This window comes from Coregonus clupeaformis, chromosome 9 (assembly GCF_020615455.1).
Source record: "Coregonus clupeaformis isolate EN_2021a chromosome 9, ASM2061545v1, whole genome shotgun sequence".
Classification (NCBI taxonomy): domain Eukaryota; kingdom Metazoa; phylum Chordata; class Actinopteri; order Salmoniformes; family Salmonidae; genus Coregonus; species Coregonus clupeaformis.
This window is the reverse complement of record NC_059200.1, coordinates 49,136,910-49,156,656: the sequence shown is the minus strand read 5'-3', so window position 1 is coordinate 49,156,656 and position 19,747 is coordinate 49,136,910. Positions and strand designations below refer to the sequence as shown.

General features: G+C 43.3%; 1 protein-coding gene across 4 annotated transcripts in view; it reads right to left on the bottom strand.

The window, feature by feature from the left end:
- LOC121574010 (rap guanine nucleotide exchange factor 6) overlaps positions 1–19,747 on the bottom strand; it is a 159,030-nt gene that overhangs the window by 113,506 nt on the left and 25,777 nt on the right. For all 4 annotated transcript variants that reach the window (XM_041886512.2, XM_041886513.2, XM_045222660.1 and 1 more), the window contains exons 2-4: positions 17,136–17,206; positions 9,844–9,900; positions 1,541–1,624 (exon numbers count right to left, since the gene is read on the bottom strand). In XM_041886512.2, the coding sequence (XP_041742446.2) occupies positions 1,541–1,624; positions 9,844–9,900; positions 17,136–17,206 (212 nt within the window). The remainder of the gene's footprint in view (positions 1–1,540; positions 1,625–9,843; positions 9,901–17,135; positions 17,207–19,747) is intronic.

Below are 19,747 nucleotides of genomic sequence, written 5' to 3'. Positions count from 1 at the left end.
TAATGACTTACTACAGCACACATCCACGACTCCAAGTCCTAGGGCTCAACTCCTAACAGAACGATCAAAACATATGTTCCACAAGGGAGGAACACGTAAACACTAACCTGACAACCAGCTACGTACAGATCTGCTTCTCTGGGTCTCTTTGAAGGGAGATGATATCCAGCATATCCTCAATTTTTTTTAAAGGAAATACAATCGTTCAGGTCTCCACCCAAACTGTTGTAAATCCAAGTCCAGTCTGTTTAGAGATCCAGGGTGAAGAGGAGGCGAGTCATTGTGGGCTTGAGTCTTTTCTAAGGGAGGGAGTGTGTTCTCTCTCTGGTCTGTGTGTCCGATGGCTCCAGGGCAGTGTGTGTGTGTTTATGTGTGTGCTCATTTCCTGCCTGGATGTGCTCCTGGGCTGCATGCTGCTAAGGAACACATGGCCAGTCCCAGTCCTGCCAGGAGTTCTGCATTCCCCACCACCCTCTTCCCTTCCCCCTGCTCACTGCCCTCCTAACCCCCCTCTGCCCCAACAGCCCCATGGACACCCTGCAGAGGCAGCACCCCACCCCAACCGCCCTGCTCTGTCTGTCTGTCAACTGCACCGCACAGGAAAACACACACAGACACCATGTTCACAGTCACACATAGGCCTACGTGCACAGGCACACACACATTCACACACACAGGCATACACACACTTCAATATCCCTTCAAGGCAATTGTGGTTGCCTAACTTTTCCTTCTGCACTGCAGCACATGGTGGTCACCTAATGTGGGCCAAATTGCTGCCAATAAGCAGATTCAACTCCACATCAAATCTGATATATTCTGTACAGTAGGGTAGATGAAGTGGTACTATGTGCAAATTATCTTTCAAAACCTTTTCAGTCTTGAGCTCACAAAAGGTTTGTGTTTTATGGCTGGGCAGGAAGAAGGGCGTGTTGGAGAGACCGACCAGGGCAGGCAGATGAAAAGCATTAATAAGCGGTGAGAATGGGCCTGGCTGGTGTGTCTGTGTCCGAGACATCTGCACTCAATCAGCAACACACACACACACACCCCTCATTATTGGCGACTGCAGTTATTATAGTCATGTGGTGCAAGAGGAATCTCACACTTGCCTCAAAGCTGCACTGCATCAAACAGACATGATCCCTACTTGTGTGTGTGTGTGAGTGTCAGAGAGAGCGAGAAAGAGTGTGTGCATGTGAACCGCAGCAGAACCAACTCTGTTCAGAACTCACTCATTGCTCTATTACAGACACTTCATCACAAGCTATCTTATCAAAGCCCACGCAGATCTGAAGGACACTGCCACTTGCTGCTGCCAGACAGGAGATAGACCACCGGCCTCTCTGGATGTGTCCCAAATGGCACCCTATCCCCTTTATAGTGCACTACTTTTGACCAGCACCCTATGGAACCCGGTCAAAAGTGGTGCACAATATAGGGTGCCATTTGGGACGCAGCCTCTCCCTCTCCTTATCCCGTCCAGTCTGTCTGTGTGAAGAGGCTGCGTGCTGATCAATGGAAGATAGATGGTACCTACCAGCATCTAGCCAAGTACATGTGCTCCTTGACGAAGACTGAGCCGGAGAGGAGGATGTACCAACAAGTGGCGAGGCTGTCTTGGCTGTAGGGGGAGACAGGACAACAAGGAACATTGTATGTATGTATATATGTATGTAGGGGGAGACAGGACAACAAGTAACATTGTATGTATGTATATATGTATGTAGGGGGAGACAAGACAACAAGGAACATGCATATATACATACACACACACACACTACCGTTCAAAAGTTTGGGGTCACTTAGAAATGTCCGTGTTTTCCATGAAAACATCCATGAAATGAGTTTGAATAGGAAATACAGCAAAATGCATAGGAAATGTAGTCATTGACAAGGTTAGAAATAATTATTTTTAATAGAAATAATAATTGTGTCCTTCAAACTTTGCTTTCATCAAAGAATCCTCCATTTGCAGCAATTACAGCCTTGCAGACCTTTGGCATTCTAGTTGTCAATTTGTTGAGGTAATCTGAAGAGATTTCACCCCATGCTTCCTGAAGCACCTCCCACAAGTTGGATTGGCTTGATGGGTACTTCTTACTGGGTACGGTCAAGCTGCACCCACAACAGCTCAATAGGGTTGAGATCCGGAGACTGTGCTGGCCACTCCATCATAGACAGAATAGCAGCTGACTGCTTCTTCCCTAAATAGTTATTGCAAAGTTTGGAGCTGTGCTTTGAGTCATTGTCCTGTTGTAGGAGGAAATTGGCTCCAATCAAGCGCCGTCCACAGGGACGGTTTGGCGTTGCAAAATGGAGTGATAGCCTTCCTTCTTCAAGATCCCTTTTACCCTGTACAAATCTCCCAATTTACCACCACCAAAGCACCCCCAGACCATCACATTACCTCCTACATCCTTGACAGATGGCATCAATCACTCCTCCAGCATCTTTTCATTTCGTCTGTGTCTCACAAATGTTCTTCTTTGTGATCCAAACACCTCAAACTTCGATTCGTCTGTCCATAACACTTTTTTTCCAATCTTCCTCTGTCCAGTGTCTGTGTTCTTTTGCCCATCTTAATATTTTATTGGCCAGTCTGAGATATGGCTTTTTCTTTGAAACTCTGCCTAGAAGGTCAGCATCCCAGAGTCGCCTCTTCACTGTTGACGCTGAGACTGGTGTTTTGCAGGTACTATTTAATGAAGCTACCAGTTGAGGACCTGTGAGGCGTCTATTTCTAAAACTAGACACTCAAATGTATTTGTCCTGTTGCTTAGTTGTGCACTGGGGCCTCCCACTCCTCTTTCTATTATGGTTAGAGCCAGTTTGCGTTGAACGAGATCTTCAGTTTCTTGGCAATTTCTCGCATGGAGAAGCCTTCATTTCTCAAAACAAGAATAGACTGAAGAGTTTCAGAAGAAAGTTATTTGTTTCTGGCCATTTTGGCCCGATAATCGAACCCACAATTGCTGATACTCCAGATACTCAACTAGTCTCAAGAAGGCCAGTTTTATTGCTTCTTTAAAATCAGCACAACAGTTTTCAGCTGTGCTAACATAATTGCAAAAGGGTTTTCTAATGATCAATTAGCCTTTAAAAATGATAAACTTGGATTAGCAAACACAACGTGCCATTGGAACACAGGACTGATGGTTGCTGATAATGGGCCTCTGTACGCCTATGTAGATATTCCATAAAAAATCAGCCGTTTCCAGCTACAATAACCATTTACAACATTAACAATGTCTACACTGTATTTCTGAACAATTTGATGTAATTTTAATGGACAAAAAATTTGCTTTTCTTTCGAAAACAAGGACATTTCTAGGCGACCCCAAACCCCATATATATATATACAGTGAGGGAAAAAAGTATTTGATCCCCTGCTGATTTTGTACGTTTGCCCACTGACAAAGAAATGATCAGTCTATAATTTTAATGGTAGGTTTATTTGAACAGCGAGAGACAGAATAACAACAAAAAAATCCAGAAAAACGCATGTCAGAAATGTTATAAATTGATTTTCATTTTAATGAGGGAAATAAGTATTTGACCCCCTCTCAATCAGAAAGATTTCTGGCTCCCAGGTGTCTTTTATACAGGTAACGAGCTGAGATTAGGAGCACACTCTTAAAGGGAGTGCTCCTAATCTCAGCTCGTTACCTGTATAAAAGACACCTGTCCACAGAAGCAATCAATCAATCAGATTCCAAACTCTCCATCATCACCAAGACCAAAGAGCTCTCCAAGGATGTCAGGGACAAGATTGTAGACCTACACAAGGCTGGAATGGGCTACAAGACCATCGCCAAGCAGCTTGGTGAGAAGGTGACAACAGTTGGTGCGATTATTCGCAAATGGAAGAAACACAAAATAACTGTCAATTTCCCTCGGACTGGGGCTCCATGCAAGATCTGACCTTGTGGAGTTGCAATGATCATGAGAACGGTGAGGAATCAGCCCAGAACTACACGGGAGGATCTTATCAATGATCTCAAGGCAGCTGGGACCATAGTCACCAAGAAAACAATTGGTAACACACTACGCCGTGAAGGACTGAAATCCTGCAGCGCCCGCAAGGTCCCCCTGCTCAAGAAAGCACATATACAGGCCCGTCTGAAGTTTGCCAATGAACATCTGAATGATTCAGAGGAGAACTGGGTGAAAGTGTTGTGGTCAGATGAGACCAAAATCGAGCTCTTTGGCATCAACTCAACTCGCCGTGTTTGGAGGAGGAGGAATGCTGCCTATGACCCCAAGAACACCATCCCCACCGTCAAACACGGAGGTGGAAACATTATGCTTTGGGGGTGTTTTTCTGCTAAGGGGACAGGACAACTTCACCGCATCAAAGGGACGATGGACGGGGCCATGTACCGTCAAATCTTGGGTGAGAACCTCCTTCCCTCAGCCAGGGCATTGAAAATGGGTCGTGGATGGGTATTCCAGCATAACAATGACCCAAAACACAAGGCCAAGGCAACAAAGGAGTGGCTTAAGAACAAGCACATTAAGGTCCTGGAGTGGCCTAGTCAGTCTCCAGACCTTAGTCCCATAGAAAATCTGTGGAGGGAGCTGAAGGTTCGAGTTGCCAAACGTCAATCTCGAAACCTTAATGACTTGGAGAAGATCTGCAAAGAGGAGTGGGACAAAATCCCTCCTGAGATGTGTGCAAACCTGGTGGCCAACTACAAGAAACGTCTGACCTATGTGATTGCCAACAAGGGTTTTGCCACCAAGTAATAAGTCATGTTTTGCAGAGGGGTCAAATACTTATTTCTCTCATTAAAATGAAAATCAATTTATAACATTAGTTTTTCTGGATTTTTTTGTTGTTATTCTGTCTCTCACTGTTCAAATAAACATACCATTAAAATTATAGACTGATCATTTCTTTGTCAGTGGGCAAACGCACAAAATCAGCAGGGGATCAAATACTTTTTTCCCTCACTGTATATATATATCATTCAAGTGCATTTATTTATTTTTACTATTTTCTACATTGTAGAATAATAGTGAAGACATCAAAACTATGAAAAAACACATATGGAATCATGTAGTAACCAAAAAAGTGTTAAGCAAATCAAAATATATTTTATATTTGAGATTCTTCAAATAGCCACCCTTTGCCTTGATGACAGCTTTGCACACTCTTGGCATTCTCTCAACCAGCTTCACCTGAATGCTTTTCCAACAGTCTTGAAGGAGTTCCCACATATGCTGAGCACTTGTTGGCTGCTTTTCCTTCAGTCTGTGGTCCGACTCATCCCAAACCATCTCAATTGGGTTGAGGTCGGGGGATTGTGGAGGCCAGGTCATCTGATGCAGCACTCCATCACTCTCCTTCTTGGTCAAATAGCCCGTACACAGCCTGGAGGTGTGTTGGGTCATTGTCCTGTTGAAAAACAAATGATAGTCCCACTAAGCCAAAACCAGATGGGAATGGCGTATCGCTGCAGAATGCTGTGGTAGCCATGCTGGTTAAGTGTGCCTTGAATTCTAAATAAATCACTGACAGTATCACCAGCAAAGCACCCCCACATCATAACACCTCCTCCTCCATGCTTTACGGTGGGAAATACACATGCAGAGCTCATCCGTTCACCCACACTGCGTCTCACAACAACACAGTGGTTGGAACCAAACATCTCCAATTTGGACTCCAGACCAAAGGACAAATTTCCACCGGTCTAATGTCCATTGCTCATGTTTCTTGGCCCAAGCAAGTCTCTTCTTCTTATTGGTGTCCTTTAGTAGTTGTTTCTTTGCAGCAATTCGACCATGAAGGCCTGATTCACACAGTCTCCTCTGACCAGTTGATGTTGAGATGTGTCTGTTACTTGAAGTCTGTGAAGCATTTATTTGGGCTGCAATTTCTGAGGCTGGTAACTCTAATGAACTTATCCTCTGCAGCAGAGGTAACTCTGGGTCTTCCATTCCTGTGGCAGTCCTCATGAGAGCCAGTTTCATCATAGCGCTTTGATGGTTCATGCGACTGCGCTTGAAGAAACGTTAAAAGTTATTGATGTTTTCCGTATTGATTGACCTTCATGTCTTAAAGTAATGGCGGACAGTCGTTTCTCTTTGCTTATTTGAGCTGTTCTTGCCATAATATGGACTTGGTCTTCTACCAAATAGGGCTATCTTCTGTATACCCACCCTCCCTACCTTGTCACAACACAACTGATTGGTTCAAAAGCTTTAAGGAAAGAAATTCCACAAATTACCTTTTAAGAAGGCACACCTGTTAATTGAAATGCACTCCAGCTGACTACCTCATGAATAATAAAAATTAAGAAAAACCGTTGAATGAGGAGGTTTGTCCAAACCTTTGACTGGTACTGTCAGACACCTTGACTTTTTCAAATTTTGTTATGTTACAACCTTACTCTAAAATGGATTCAATTGTTTTTCCTCATCAATCTACACACCATACCCCATAATGACAAAGCAAAAACAGGTTTTTAGAAAATGTTGATAATTAATAAAAAATAAAACACTGAAATATCACATTTACGTAAGTATTCAGACCCATTACTCAATACTTTGTTGAAGCACCTTTGGCAGCCATTACAGCCTCGAGTCTTCTTGGTTATGACGCTACAAGCTTGGGACACCTGTATTTGGGAAGTTTCTCCATTCTTCTCTGCAGATCCTCGCAAGCTCTATCAGATTGGATGGGGAGCGTTGCTGCACAGCTATTTTCAGGTCTCTCCAGAGATGTTCGATCGGGTTCAAGTCCGGGCTCTGGTTGGGCCACTCAAGGACATTCAGAGACTTATCCCGAAGCCACTCCTGCATTGTCTTGGCTGTGTGCTTAGGGTCGTTGTCCTGTTGGAAGGTGAACATCCGCCCCTGTCTGAGGTCCTGAGTGCTCTGGAGCAGGTTTTTATCAAGGATCTCTCTGTACTTTGGTCCATTCATATTTGCCTCGATTCTGACTAGTCTCCCAGTCCCTGCCACTGAAAAACATCCCATCAGCATGATGCTGTCACCACCATGCTTCACCTTAGGGATGGTGCCAGGTTTCCTCCAGACGTGACGCTTGGCATTCAGACCAAAGAGTTCAATCTTGGTTCCTTCAGACCAGATAATCCTGTTTCTCATGGTCTGACAGTCTTTAGGTGCCTTTTGGCAAACTCCAAGCGGGCTGTCATGTGCCTTTCACTGAGGAGTGGCTTCCGTCTGGCCACTCTACCATAAAGGCCTGATTGGTGGAGTGCTGCAGAGATGGTTTTCCTTCCGGAAGATTCTCCCATCTCCACAGAGGAACTCTAAAGCTCTGTCTGAGTGCCCATCGGGTTCCTCCCTGACCAAGGCCCTTCTACCCCGATTGCTTTGTTTGGCCGGGCTCAAGGAAGAGTGTTGTTGTTTCCAAACTTCTTCTATTTTAGAATGATGGAGGCCACTGTGTTCTTGAAGATTTTCAATACTGAAGAAATGTTTTGGTACCCTTCCACAGATCTCTGCCTCGACGCAATCCTGTCTCGGAGGTCTACGGACAATTCCTTCGACCTCATGGCTTGGTTTTTGCTCTGACATGCACTGTCAACTGTGGGACCTTATATAGACAGGTGTGTGCCTTTACAAATCATGTCCAATTAATTGAATTTACCACAGGTTGACTCCAATCAAGTTGTAGAAACATCTCAAGGATGATCAATGGAAACAGGATGCACCTGAGCTCAATTTCGAGTCTCATAGCAAAGGGTCTGAATACTTATGTAAATAAGGTATTTCTGTTTTTAATTTTGTATGCATTTGCAAAAAAATCTAAAAAACACACACACACACACACACACACACACACATATATATATATATATATATATATATATATACACACACATACATTTAGGGAAAAAAGTATTTGATCCCATGCTGATTTTGTACGTTTACCCACTGACAAAGACATGATCAGTCTATAATTTTAATGGTAGGTTTATTTGAACAGTGAGAGACAAAATAACAACAAAAATAATCCAGAAAAAACCATGTCAAAAATTTTATAAATTGATTTGCATTTTAATGAGGGAAATAAGTATTTGACCCCTCTGCAAAACATGACTTAGTACTTGGTGGCAAAACAGAGGTCAGACGTTTCTTGTAGTTGGCCACCAGGTTTGCACACATCTCAGGAGGGATTTCGTCCCACTCCTCTTTGCAGATCTTCTCCAAGTCATTAAGGTTTCGAGGCTGACGTTTGGCGACTCGAACCTTCAGCTCCCTCCACAGATTTTCTATGGGACTAAGGTCTGGAGACTGGCTAGGCCACTCCAGGACCTTAATGTGCTTCTTCTTGAGCACTCCTTTGTTGCCTTGGCCGTGTTTTTTGGGTCATTGTCATGCTGGAATACCCATCCACTACCCATTTTAAATGCCCTGGCTGAGGGAAGGAGGTTCTCACCCAAGATTTGACGGTACATGGCCCAGTCCACCGTCCCTTTGATGCGGTGAAGATGTCCCCTTAGCAGAAAAACACCCCCAAAGCATAATGTTTCCACCTCCATGTTTGACGGTGGGGATGGTGTTCTTGGGGTCATAGGCAGCATTCCTCCTCCTCCAAACACGGCGAGTTGAGTTGATGCCAAAGAGCTCGATTTTGGTCTCATCTGACCACAACACTTTCACCCAGTTCTCCTCTGAATCATTCAGATGTTCATTAGCACACTTCAACGGCCCTGTATATGTGCTTTCTTGAGTAGGGGGACCTTGCAGGCGCTGCAGGATTTCAGTCCTTCACGGCGTAGTGTGTTACCAATTGTTTTCTTGGTGACTATGGTCCCAGCTGCCTTGAGATCATTGACAAGATCCTCCTGTGTAATTCTGGGCTGATTCCTCACCGTTCTCATGATCATTGCAACTCCACAAGGTGAGATCTTGCATGGAGCCCCAGGCCGAGGGAGATTGACAGGTCTTTTTGTGTTTCTTCCATTTGAGAATAATCACACCAACTGTTGTCACCTTCTCACCAAGCTGCTTGGTGATGGTCTTGTAGCCCCTTCCAGCCTTGTGTAGGTTTACAATCTTGTCGCTGACATCCTTGGAGAGCTCTTTGGTCTTGGTGGAGAGTTTGGAATCTGATTGATTGATTGCTTCTGTGGACAGGTGTCTTTTATACAGGTAACAAGCTGAGATTAGGAGCACTCCCTTTAAGAGTGTGCTCCTAATCTCAGCTCGTTACCTGTATAAAAGACACCTGGGAGCCAGAAATCTTTCTGATTGAGAGGGGGTCAAATTCTTATTTCCCTCATTAAAATGCAAATCAATTTATAACATTTTTGACATGCGTTTTTCTGGATTTTGTTGTTGTTATTCTGTCTCTCACTGTTCAAATAAACCTACCATTAAAATTATAGACTGATCATTTCTTTGTCAGTGGGCAAACGTACAAAATCAGCAGGGGATCAAATACTTTTTTCACTCACTGTATATATATATACATATACATACACACACACACACACACACACACACACACACACACACAGTGCCTTCGGAAAGTATTCATACCCCTTGACTTTTACCACATTTTGTTATGTTACAGCCTTATTCTGAAATTGATTAAATACAAATAAAAATACATTCATAACATAAGTGAAATTTCAACACCAAAGCGTGTTTTCAGCCACTCTGGGCAGAGTGGGTGGACACTACCATCAGCTAAGCTATGTAGACGACGATTAAACTTTTATTTGATTTGATGCTACAGACAAACAGAAGAGGAAAATAGTGTTCTGCAAGAGAAGCCAAGCAGATGTTTAGGTTTTCCTGTGTGTGTGTGTGTGTGTGTGTGTGTGTGTGTGTGTGTGTGTGTGTGTGTGTGCGTTTACTTACTAGAACAGGACGTGGTTAGCTTCGTGTCTCTCATACCTGGCTGAAGAACACATCGACCTGCACAACAACAAAACATATCAGTTCATACATTACCAGTTTTATAAATCATACACGTATACATTATCAGTTCAGACACTACCAGTTCATATATTATCAGTTCATATATTATCAGTTTCATACATTATACGTTTATACATTAGGGTTTTTTCTGGCTCAAAAAAGGGGCGTAGGTGTTGAGCGTGGCAATGGTCGTGGATCGGCCTGTCAGCGCGGCTGAATTTTAGATAACATTTTAGAGGCCGCCATTTTGACGGTTTAGAGAACCTTTTGCAGTATTAAAGCTAATTTCCTGCAATTCTATGAATGTTGCATGGCTAATGCTGTGTTCTTTTGCTCAAACAATAGCAAAATCAATACTGCTATATTCATTGGTATTGGAATTTTCTATTCTCCTTGACTGTCTAGCTTTTATTTTGGTGATGTTTTTTTGTTTTTTTAGGGGGTAGATCAGCTTTAATATTGCAGATAGATTGCAACTTCCATCAATGTAAATTGAGTGCATCATTTCCAATCCCCCATATGTGTTTTCTCCACAAACACATACATACACACACACACACACACACATATATATAAATATACATAATATATATATATATATATATATATATATATATACACACACACACACACACACACACACACACACACACACACACACATAAATAAAACACTCAGAAAAAAAAGAAACATCCCTTTTTCAGGACCCTGTCTTTGAAAGATAATTCGTAAACCTCCAAATAACATTACAGATCTTCATTGTAAAGGGTTTAAACACTGTTTCCCATGCTTGTTCAATGAACCATAAACAATTAATGAACATGCACCTGTGGAACGGTTGTTAAGACACTAACAACTTACAGACGGTAGGCAATTAAGGTCACAGTTATGGAAAAGAGGCCTTTCTACTGACTCTGAAAAACACCAAAAGAAAGATGCCCAGGGTCCCAGCTCATCTGCGTGAACGTGCCTTAGTCATTCTGCAAGAAGGCATGAGGACTGTAGATGTGGCCAGGGCAATAAATTGCAATGTCCGTACTGTGAGACGCCTAAAACAGCGATACAGGGAGACAGGACGGACAGCTGATCATCCTCGCAGTGGCAGACCACGTGTAACAACACCTGCACAGGATCGGTACATCCGAACATCACACCTGCGGGACAGGTACAGGATGGCAACAACAACTGCCCAAGTTACACCAAGAATGCACAATCCCCTCCATCAGTGCTCAGACTGTCCGCAATAGGCTGAGAGAGGCTGGACCTCACCAGACATCTCCGGCAACAACTTCGCCTACGGGCACAAACCCACCGTCGCTGGACCAGACAGGACTGGCATAAAGTGCTCGTCACTGACGAGTCGTGGTTTTGTCTCACCAGGGGTGATGGTCGGATTTGCGTTTATCGTCAAAGGAATGAGCGTTACACCGAGGCCTGTACTCTGGAGCGGGATCGATTTGGAGGGTGAGGGTCCGTCATGGTCTGGGGCGGTGTGTCACAGCATCATCGGACTGAGCTTGTTGTCATTGCAGGCCATCTCAACGCTGTGCGTTACAAGGAAGACATCCTCCTCCCTCATGTGGTACCCTTCCTGGAGGCTCATCCTGACATGACCCTCCAGCATGACAATGCCACCAGCCATACTGCTCGTTCTGTGCGTGATTTCCTGCAAGACAGGAATGTCAGTGTTCTGCCATGGCCAGCGAAGAGCCCGGATCTCAATCCCATTGAGCACCTCTGGGACCTGTTGGGTCGGAGGGTGAGGGCTAGGGCCATACCCCCAGAAATGTCTGGGAACTTGCAGGTGCCTTGGTGGACGAGTGGGGTAACATCTCATAGCAAGAACTGGCAAATCTGGTGCAGTCCATGAGGAGGAGATGCACTGCAGTACTTAATACACTGGTGGCCACACCAGATACTGACTGTTACATTTGATTTTGACCCCCCCCCCCCTTTGTTCAGGGACACATTATTCAATTTCTGATAGTCACATGTCTGTGGAACTTGTTCAGTTTATGTCTCAGTTGTTGAATCTTGTTATGTTCATACAAATATTTACACGTTAAGTTTGCTGAAAATAAACACAGTTTTTTTGCCACAACTTTGGAAGTATGCTTGGGGTCATTGTCCATTTGGAAGACCCATTTGCGACCAAGCTTTAACTTCCTGACTGATGTCTTGAGATGTTGCTTCAATATATCCACATAATTTTCCTTCCTCATGATGTCATCCATTTTGTGAAATGCACCAGTCCCTCCTGCAGTAAAGCACCCCCACAGCATGATGCTGCCACACCCATGCTTCACGGTTGGGATGGTGTTCTTCGGCTTGCAAGCACCCCCTTTTTCCTCCAAACATAACAATGGTCATTATGTCCAAACAGCTCTTCTTTTGTTTCATCAGACCAGAGGACATTTCTCCAAAAAGTACGATCTTTGTTTACATGTGCAGTTGCAAACTGTAGTCTGGCTTTTCTATGGCAGTTTTGGAGCAGTGGCTATTTCCTGGCTGAGCAGCCTTTCAGGTTGTCGATATAGGACTGTGGATATATATACACTTTTGTACCCGTTTCCTCCAGCATCTTCAAGGTCCTTTGCTGTTGTTCTGGGATTGATTTGCACTTTTCGCACCAAAATATGTTCATCTCTAGGAGACAGAATGCATCTCCTTCCTGAGCGGTATGACGGCTGTGTAATCCCATGGTGTTTATACTTGCGTACTATTGTTTGTACAGATGAACACGGTACCTTCAGGCATTTGGAAATTGCTCCCAAGGATGAACCAGAGATGTGTACAATATTTTTTCTGAGGTCTTGGCTGATTTCTTTTGATTTTCCCATGATGTCAAGCAAAGAGGCACTGAGCTTGAAGGTAGGCCTTGAAATACATCCACAGGAACACCTCCAATTGACTCAAATGATGTCAATTAGCCTATCAGAAGCTTCTAAAGCCATGACATCATTTTCTGGAATTTTCCAAGCAGTTTAAAGGCACAGTCAACTTAGTGTGTGTAAACGTCTTACCCACTGGAATTGTGATACAGTGAATTATAAGTGAAGATCTGTCTGTAAACAATTGTTGGAAAAATTACTTGTGTCATGCACAAAGTAGATATCCTAACCGACTTGCCAAAACTATAGTTTGTTAACAAGAAATTTGTGGAGTGGTTTTAATGACTCCAACCTAAGTGTATGTACACTTCCGACTTCAACTGTATATATATATATATATATATATATATATATATACACACAGTGGGGAGAACAAGTATTTGATACATTGCCGATTTTGTAGGTTTTCCTACTTACAAAGCATGTAGAGGTCTGTAATTTGTATCATAGGTACACTTCAACTGTGAGAGACGATATCTAAAACAAAAATCCAGAAAATCACATTGTATGATTTTTAAGTAAACAATTTGCATTTTATTGCATGACATAAGTATTTGATACATCAGAAAAGCAGAACTTAATATTTGGTACAGAAACCTTTGTTTGCAATTACAGAGATCATATGTTTCCTGTAGGTCTTGACCAGGTTTGCACACACTGCAGCAGGGATTTTGGCCCACTCCTTCTCCAGATCCTTCAGGTTTCGGGGCTGTTGCTGGGCAATACAGACTTTCAGCTCCCTCCAAAGATGTTCTATTGGGTTCAGGTCTGGAGACTGGCTAGGCCACTCCAGGACCTTGAGATGCTTCTTACGGAGCCACTCCTTAGTTGCCCTGGCTGTGTGTTTCGGGTCGTTGTCATGCTGGAAGACCCAGCCACGACCCATCTTCAATGCTCTTACTGAGGGAAGGAGGTTGTTGGCCAAGATCTCGCGATACATGGCCCCATCCATCCTCCCCTCAATACGGTGCAGTCGTCCTGTCCCCTTTGCAGAAAAGCATCCCCAAAGAATGATGTTTCCACCTCCATGCTTCACGGTTGGGATGGTGTTCTTGGGGTTGTACTCATCCTTCTTCTTCCTCCAAACACGGCGAGTGGAGTTTAGACCAAAAAGCTATATTTTTGTCTCATCAGTCCACATGACCTTCTCCCATTCCTCCTCTGGATCATCCAGATGGTCATTGGCAAACTTCAGATGGGCCTGGACATGCGCTGGCTTGAGCAGGGGGACCTTGCGTGCGCTGCAGGATTTTATTCCATGACGGCGTAGTGTGTTACTAATGGTTTTATTTGAGAATGTGGTCCCAGCTCTCTTCAGGTCATTGACCAGGTCCTGCCGTGTAATTATGGGCTGATCCCTCACCTTCCTCATGATCATTGATGCCCCACGAGGTGAGATCTTGCATGGAGCCCCAGACCGAGGGTGATTGACCGTTATCTTGAACTTCTTACATTTTCTAATAATTGCGCCAACAGTTGTTGCCTTCTCACCAAGCTGCTTGCCTATTGTCCTGTAGCCCATCCCAGCCTTGTGCAGGTCTACAATGTTATCCCTGATGTCCTTACACAGCTCTTTGGTCTTGGCCATTGTGGAGAGGTTGAGGCGGCAGGTAGCTTAGTGGTTAAGAGCGTTGTGCCAGTAACCGAAAGGTCGCTGGTTCTAATCCCCGAGCCGACTAGGTGAAAAATCTGTCGATGTGCCCTTGAGCAAGGCACTTAACCCTAATTGCTCCTGTAAGTCGCTCTGGATAAGAGCGTCTGCTAAATGACAAAAAATAAAATAAATAAATAAAGGTTGGAGTCTGTTTGATTGAGTGTGTGAACAGGTGTCTTTTATACAGGTAACGAGTTCAAACAGGTGCAGTTAATACAGGTAATGAGTGGAGAACAGGAGGGCTTCTTAAAGAAAAACTAACAGGTCTGTGAGAGCCGGAATTCTTACTGGTTGGTAGGTGATCAAATACTTATGTCATGCAATAAAATGCAAATTAATTACTTAAAAATCATACAATGTGATTTTCTGGATTTTTGTTTTAGATTCCGTCTCTCACAGTTGAAGTGTACCTATGATAAAAATTACAGACCTCTACATGCTTTGTAAGTAGGAAAACCTGCAAAATCGGCAGTGTATCAAATACTTGTTCTCCCCACTGTATATTTATTTATTTATTTATTATACACACACACACATCCTTTAAAAAAAAATATATATATATAATTTCCCTTTATTATTTTCCAAACCCACCACCCCTCCCCTAATTGGATTAAACTAGTGAACAACAACGCTTAGGCCTCTACTTCCAGAATATACATACTATATACATTTTATGGACACAGTCAATTTGACAATAATTCTATTTTGTTAGTTTTTTTCTCCTGAACTTCCTCTACCCTCAAACTCTCCGATCATTTTCATGATATCCATCCGGTTTGCTTCTATATGCCATATCTTTCAAACTGTGCTCTTTCACAAAAGTTCTCAACCTACATACTTATTATGGACACAGTATGTTTTTCATTAGTTATTTTGTTGTTATTAGTCCCAACCTTCAGCTCCAATCAACCCCACCCATCTATCTCTGAACACCATCCATATTGGATTTCTATTTGCCATATATTTTTCAACTGTACTGTGATGTTTTACAAAAGTTCTGAACCCTTCTATTCTCATTGTTCCTACAGATTGTAAATTGAAAATAAACATTTTTGCAAAAAGTATTATTATATTAATGATCGATTGACTATGACTTTTCAGACTACCCAGTAGTGCTATCTGCAGGGTTAGCTCCAGGTAAATATTAAAATCCTTCAGCTATTCCTGGACCTGTGACCAAAAACAAGCTACAAATGGACAGTACCAAAACAAATGATCTAATGATTCTCTCTCTTCGCAGCAAAATCTGCAGAGCTGGGAAGATTGTATACCCCATATAAATAACATTCTATTGGTAGCAAGAATTTTGTATAAAAAAACATCTTTCCAATGTTTGGACTTAGGCGAAAAAACACTTAGTTCAGATACTACCAGTTCATACATTATCAGTTCATACATTATACGTTTATGCATGATCAGTTCAGACTAGTGATGGGAGAAAGAAATTATACAGTTACATATCGAGATATTATTTTTAACAATATATCGTATCATTTTGGCACTAGTTGGCTGTCCTTGCACCAAAGCTCTGCATAGCTTGTTCTCCATCTTTTTAAATAGGGAGCCAATTTGTCTTCAGCACTTTTATTTCTATGACTGATCAAAACTCTCTCTTGTCCCTCTGCAGCATTCTGATACTTATGACACCAACATTTTAGAATACTGTAGTACCGTTTCATATGACACTACCAACTTTTTCAGCCCTACCGATCTAAAGTACCTGCTAGCGCCTGTTATAAAATGTTCATAAAGTCAGTTTTGTTTATAAAGTCAGTTGAATTTAAGCAACAGCCACTGGTCTATTGTATGCGCATTAGGGCTGGGAAATGCCTGGGACATCACAATCATTTGGTGCCGATACGATATATATTGCGATTCTCAGGATTCTATATGTATTGCGATTTAATACTGTGATTTTATTGCGATTCGATGTTCCAAACATATTGCTCACCATATTTGCTGCAGAGGGTCAAGAGAGAGCCATGATAAAACTAGTCTTGATCAGTCACAGAAATAAAAAATCGCTGAAAACAAATTGGCTCCCTATTTAAAAAGAACATGGAGAAGAAGCTATGAAAAAATGCTGGAGTTTTGGTGCAGGTACAGCCAATTAGCACAAAAATAATATTGCAATATTGTCAAAACAATACGATACAATATATTGTCAAAAATAATATCCCGATATGCAACAGTATCTATTTTTTCTCCCATCTCTAGTTCAGACACTACCAGTTTATAGATTATCAGTCCATACATGATCACAACCAGACTGACAGCTCTCATATCCGAGTGTTGATTATGTGGAATGGTTGTGGTTAATGTCTCAGAGATGGCTGTGTGGCCTGGCCTGCACGCTGGCCCCAGTGTGTGTAAGACATCTCTGTCCTATGTATGTACAGGAGATTGGTCTGGAAGGGTCATGTGGATGAGTCATAGACACTAGTTGTAGCTTCCACTCCAGGGCCTGTATTAATAATGCCTCATCAGAGTAGGAGTGGTGATCAAGGAATCAGGTCCCCCTTGCCCATGTAGCATAGCCTAATCTCATTCATGATGTTTTAAAAGGCCAAACTGATCATAGATCAGCACTCCTACTCTAAGATGCTTTACGAATACGGGCCCTGGTGTATGGAGCTTTAGCAGGGTGAATGTTTGGTGTTACGGTTGAACAGAGAGTTAAATCTGACCTGAGCTGGTGCTCCCTGAGGTGGGACAGGACATCCATGTGGTAGAAGTGACAGTAAATGGTGTGCAGGTCCTGGAGGAGAATAGACAAAAGGTTCAAAACAGACATCTCACCTCACCCAGAGGCAAGGCGACACAGGTTGGTTGAGAATGCAGCTCAGGTCTGGGTCACTGTGGTGGGTTTACCAAAGGGCTCTACTCTAAAGCAGGATATGTAGACACACACCTACAAACAGAAGTCACATTTACACTACAGGCCTAATACTCTCAGATATGTATTGAATGACTGAGCAAATGTTTGGGCACGCAGGCCTTCTGTTAGGGTTGACCAGAGTCTCAAACACTGGAGGATTTGTATGGATTACCAGATTATTGTCAAACAACCCTTTTTCACAATACACACAGGACACACACAGACCAAGGGCACGTGCGAATGTCCATTTTCAATGAGGAATTTTCCGTAGGCTCATCGTGTAAAAAATGCTTCCTATCAAATTGACACTTTTAATCTGGAGCGACAAACACTCACTGACACACAAAGCCCTTAAAATAGAGTCCAATCAAACACAGCTGTTCAAACATTAAGAGTAGATAGCCTGAAGAATGCATGTGAAAACTTCCATGCAGCCATTTGGTGTGGTAGGACAGAGGAGCTATTGAGCCCACGGGCAACTAGCATTAACAGGTGTGGCACATGCCCTCAGTGACATCAGGCAAGTGTGCACGCTCGTGTGTACGCATGTGTACATAACACTTTTTTGGTTACTACATGATTCCATATGTGTTATTTCATAGTTTTGATGTCTTCACTATTATTCTACAATGTAGAAAATAGTAAAAATAAAGAAAAACCCTGGAATGAGTAGGTGTGTCCAAACTTTTGACTGGTACTGTGTGTGTGTGTGTGTGTGTGTATATATATTTTTTTAACACACACACAAATAATAACATGCGGGCCGGTTCTGGCCCGTGGGCCACCTGTTGCCAACCCCTGACCTATAGTGTGACTGAGCCCCACTCTCCTCCTGATAGTCTGGACAGAAGTCTGTCATCAACTCATAGTCAGAGTCTGGATAGAAAAATACTGCTTCCGGACAGGGCTGTAGCTGGCTATTCTTTATAAGTTGGGTTAGGTCTATTTCCTGACCATGTGACCTGACCAGTGAAAAACTCCTGACCCTATATTATCTACTAAGATCTGTCATCTGTGTTCCTTATGGGTATTTTTCCAGGAAACTGCTAGGAGGGGTTCCCAGTCCCAGTCTTCCTCCTATAACCCTTATGATCAGCGATTTACAAGCCAGCCTCCACAATTTTTATAGACTATATTACCTCATGTTGAAAAGTAGACCTCTTCATCCACCGGCTTTACAACACAAGCCCTACTGAATTGGATATGGAGAAGATGCCAAACGACGACTTTAAAACGCATGCTACGGTACAATTCATTCGCAGCACTGTCTGTATGAAATAGCCCTAGGCCTGCCCCGCTTTCAGCTAGGAGGAAAAATACAATTCATGAAAAACACTGGCAGCAGCATACTGTATACAGACGACATCGAGCTACTAAAACTGTATTGACTTTACCTCAGAGCTAACTGGGTTAGTGAGAGCAGCTTCTGCTGTGGCAAGCACTATTCTTTCTGAGGCCAGAGGAGTTGGCCGGGTGAGCGCAGTGGTTGCGTTCCAAATTGGACTCCATTCCCTATGTAGTACACTACTTTTGACCAGGGCCCATAGGGCTCTGGTCAAAAGTAGTGCACTATATAGGAAATGGGGTGCCATTTGGGACACATTCCAGTGAGTGCAGTATAGGACCGGCCGGGGCAGGACCCAGAGGTGACTGAGGCCAGTAGTGTGTTCAGGTCAGGCCAGACAGACCCCTGTCCCCTACAGTCAATGTGTCCCACAGGACCTGGGGCAGGGGGGTAGGGGTCCACTCAATATGCAGGCCCCACTTGGAGCATCCTCTCACTGGGGGGCCAGGCCAATGGTCGCCTATATTTAAAACACTGATGTCTATAGGCATAGGTCTACAACTGGCCTGCTTTCCAGAGAGTCCAACCCACCCCATCATGGCCAAAAACAACTCTGCTCCCATTCAGTCATCGATCAGACTAAAACAGATCATCAATAACCCCAGACAGGATGTCAGCATCACCAGCGTAAACCTTTTCAATAAATTGTCTGTCTCCCCCATGGGGTGTAACTCAATCACAGCTCTCCTGTAATGACAAGGCTGCTTTGCAGGGTGACAGTCAATTCTATTTCAATTAGCCTAAATTAATTAATGCAATAAACAAATTCCAATTCTGTAGGCTATTAAAATGCAATTTACCCACCCCCCCCTTGCTAGTTTGACATTAACTGTGTTGGTGTTGGGGGGGCGTGTTCAATGCTTCAAGCTCAGTCCCACGTGGGATATGCCTCCCTGTCCCTTTGCCCTGAGAGGTCGGCTGGGGGTAAGAAGCACTCTGATGACCTTTGACCTATCATCTCCCTAGAGGTTCACAAAGTAGCCTGCCTCCATCTGTGACATGTGACATCAGTGTTGAACCATCCATTAACAAAATCACCAGCTAACTACAGAAGGGACAAATAGCGTACCACTTAA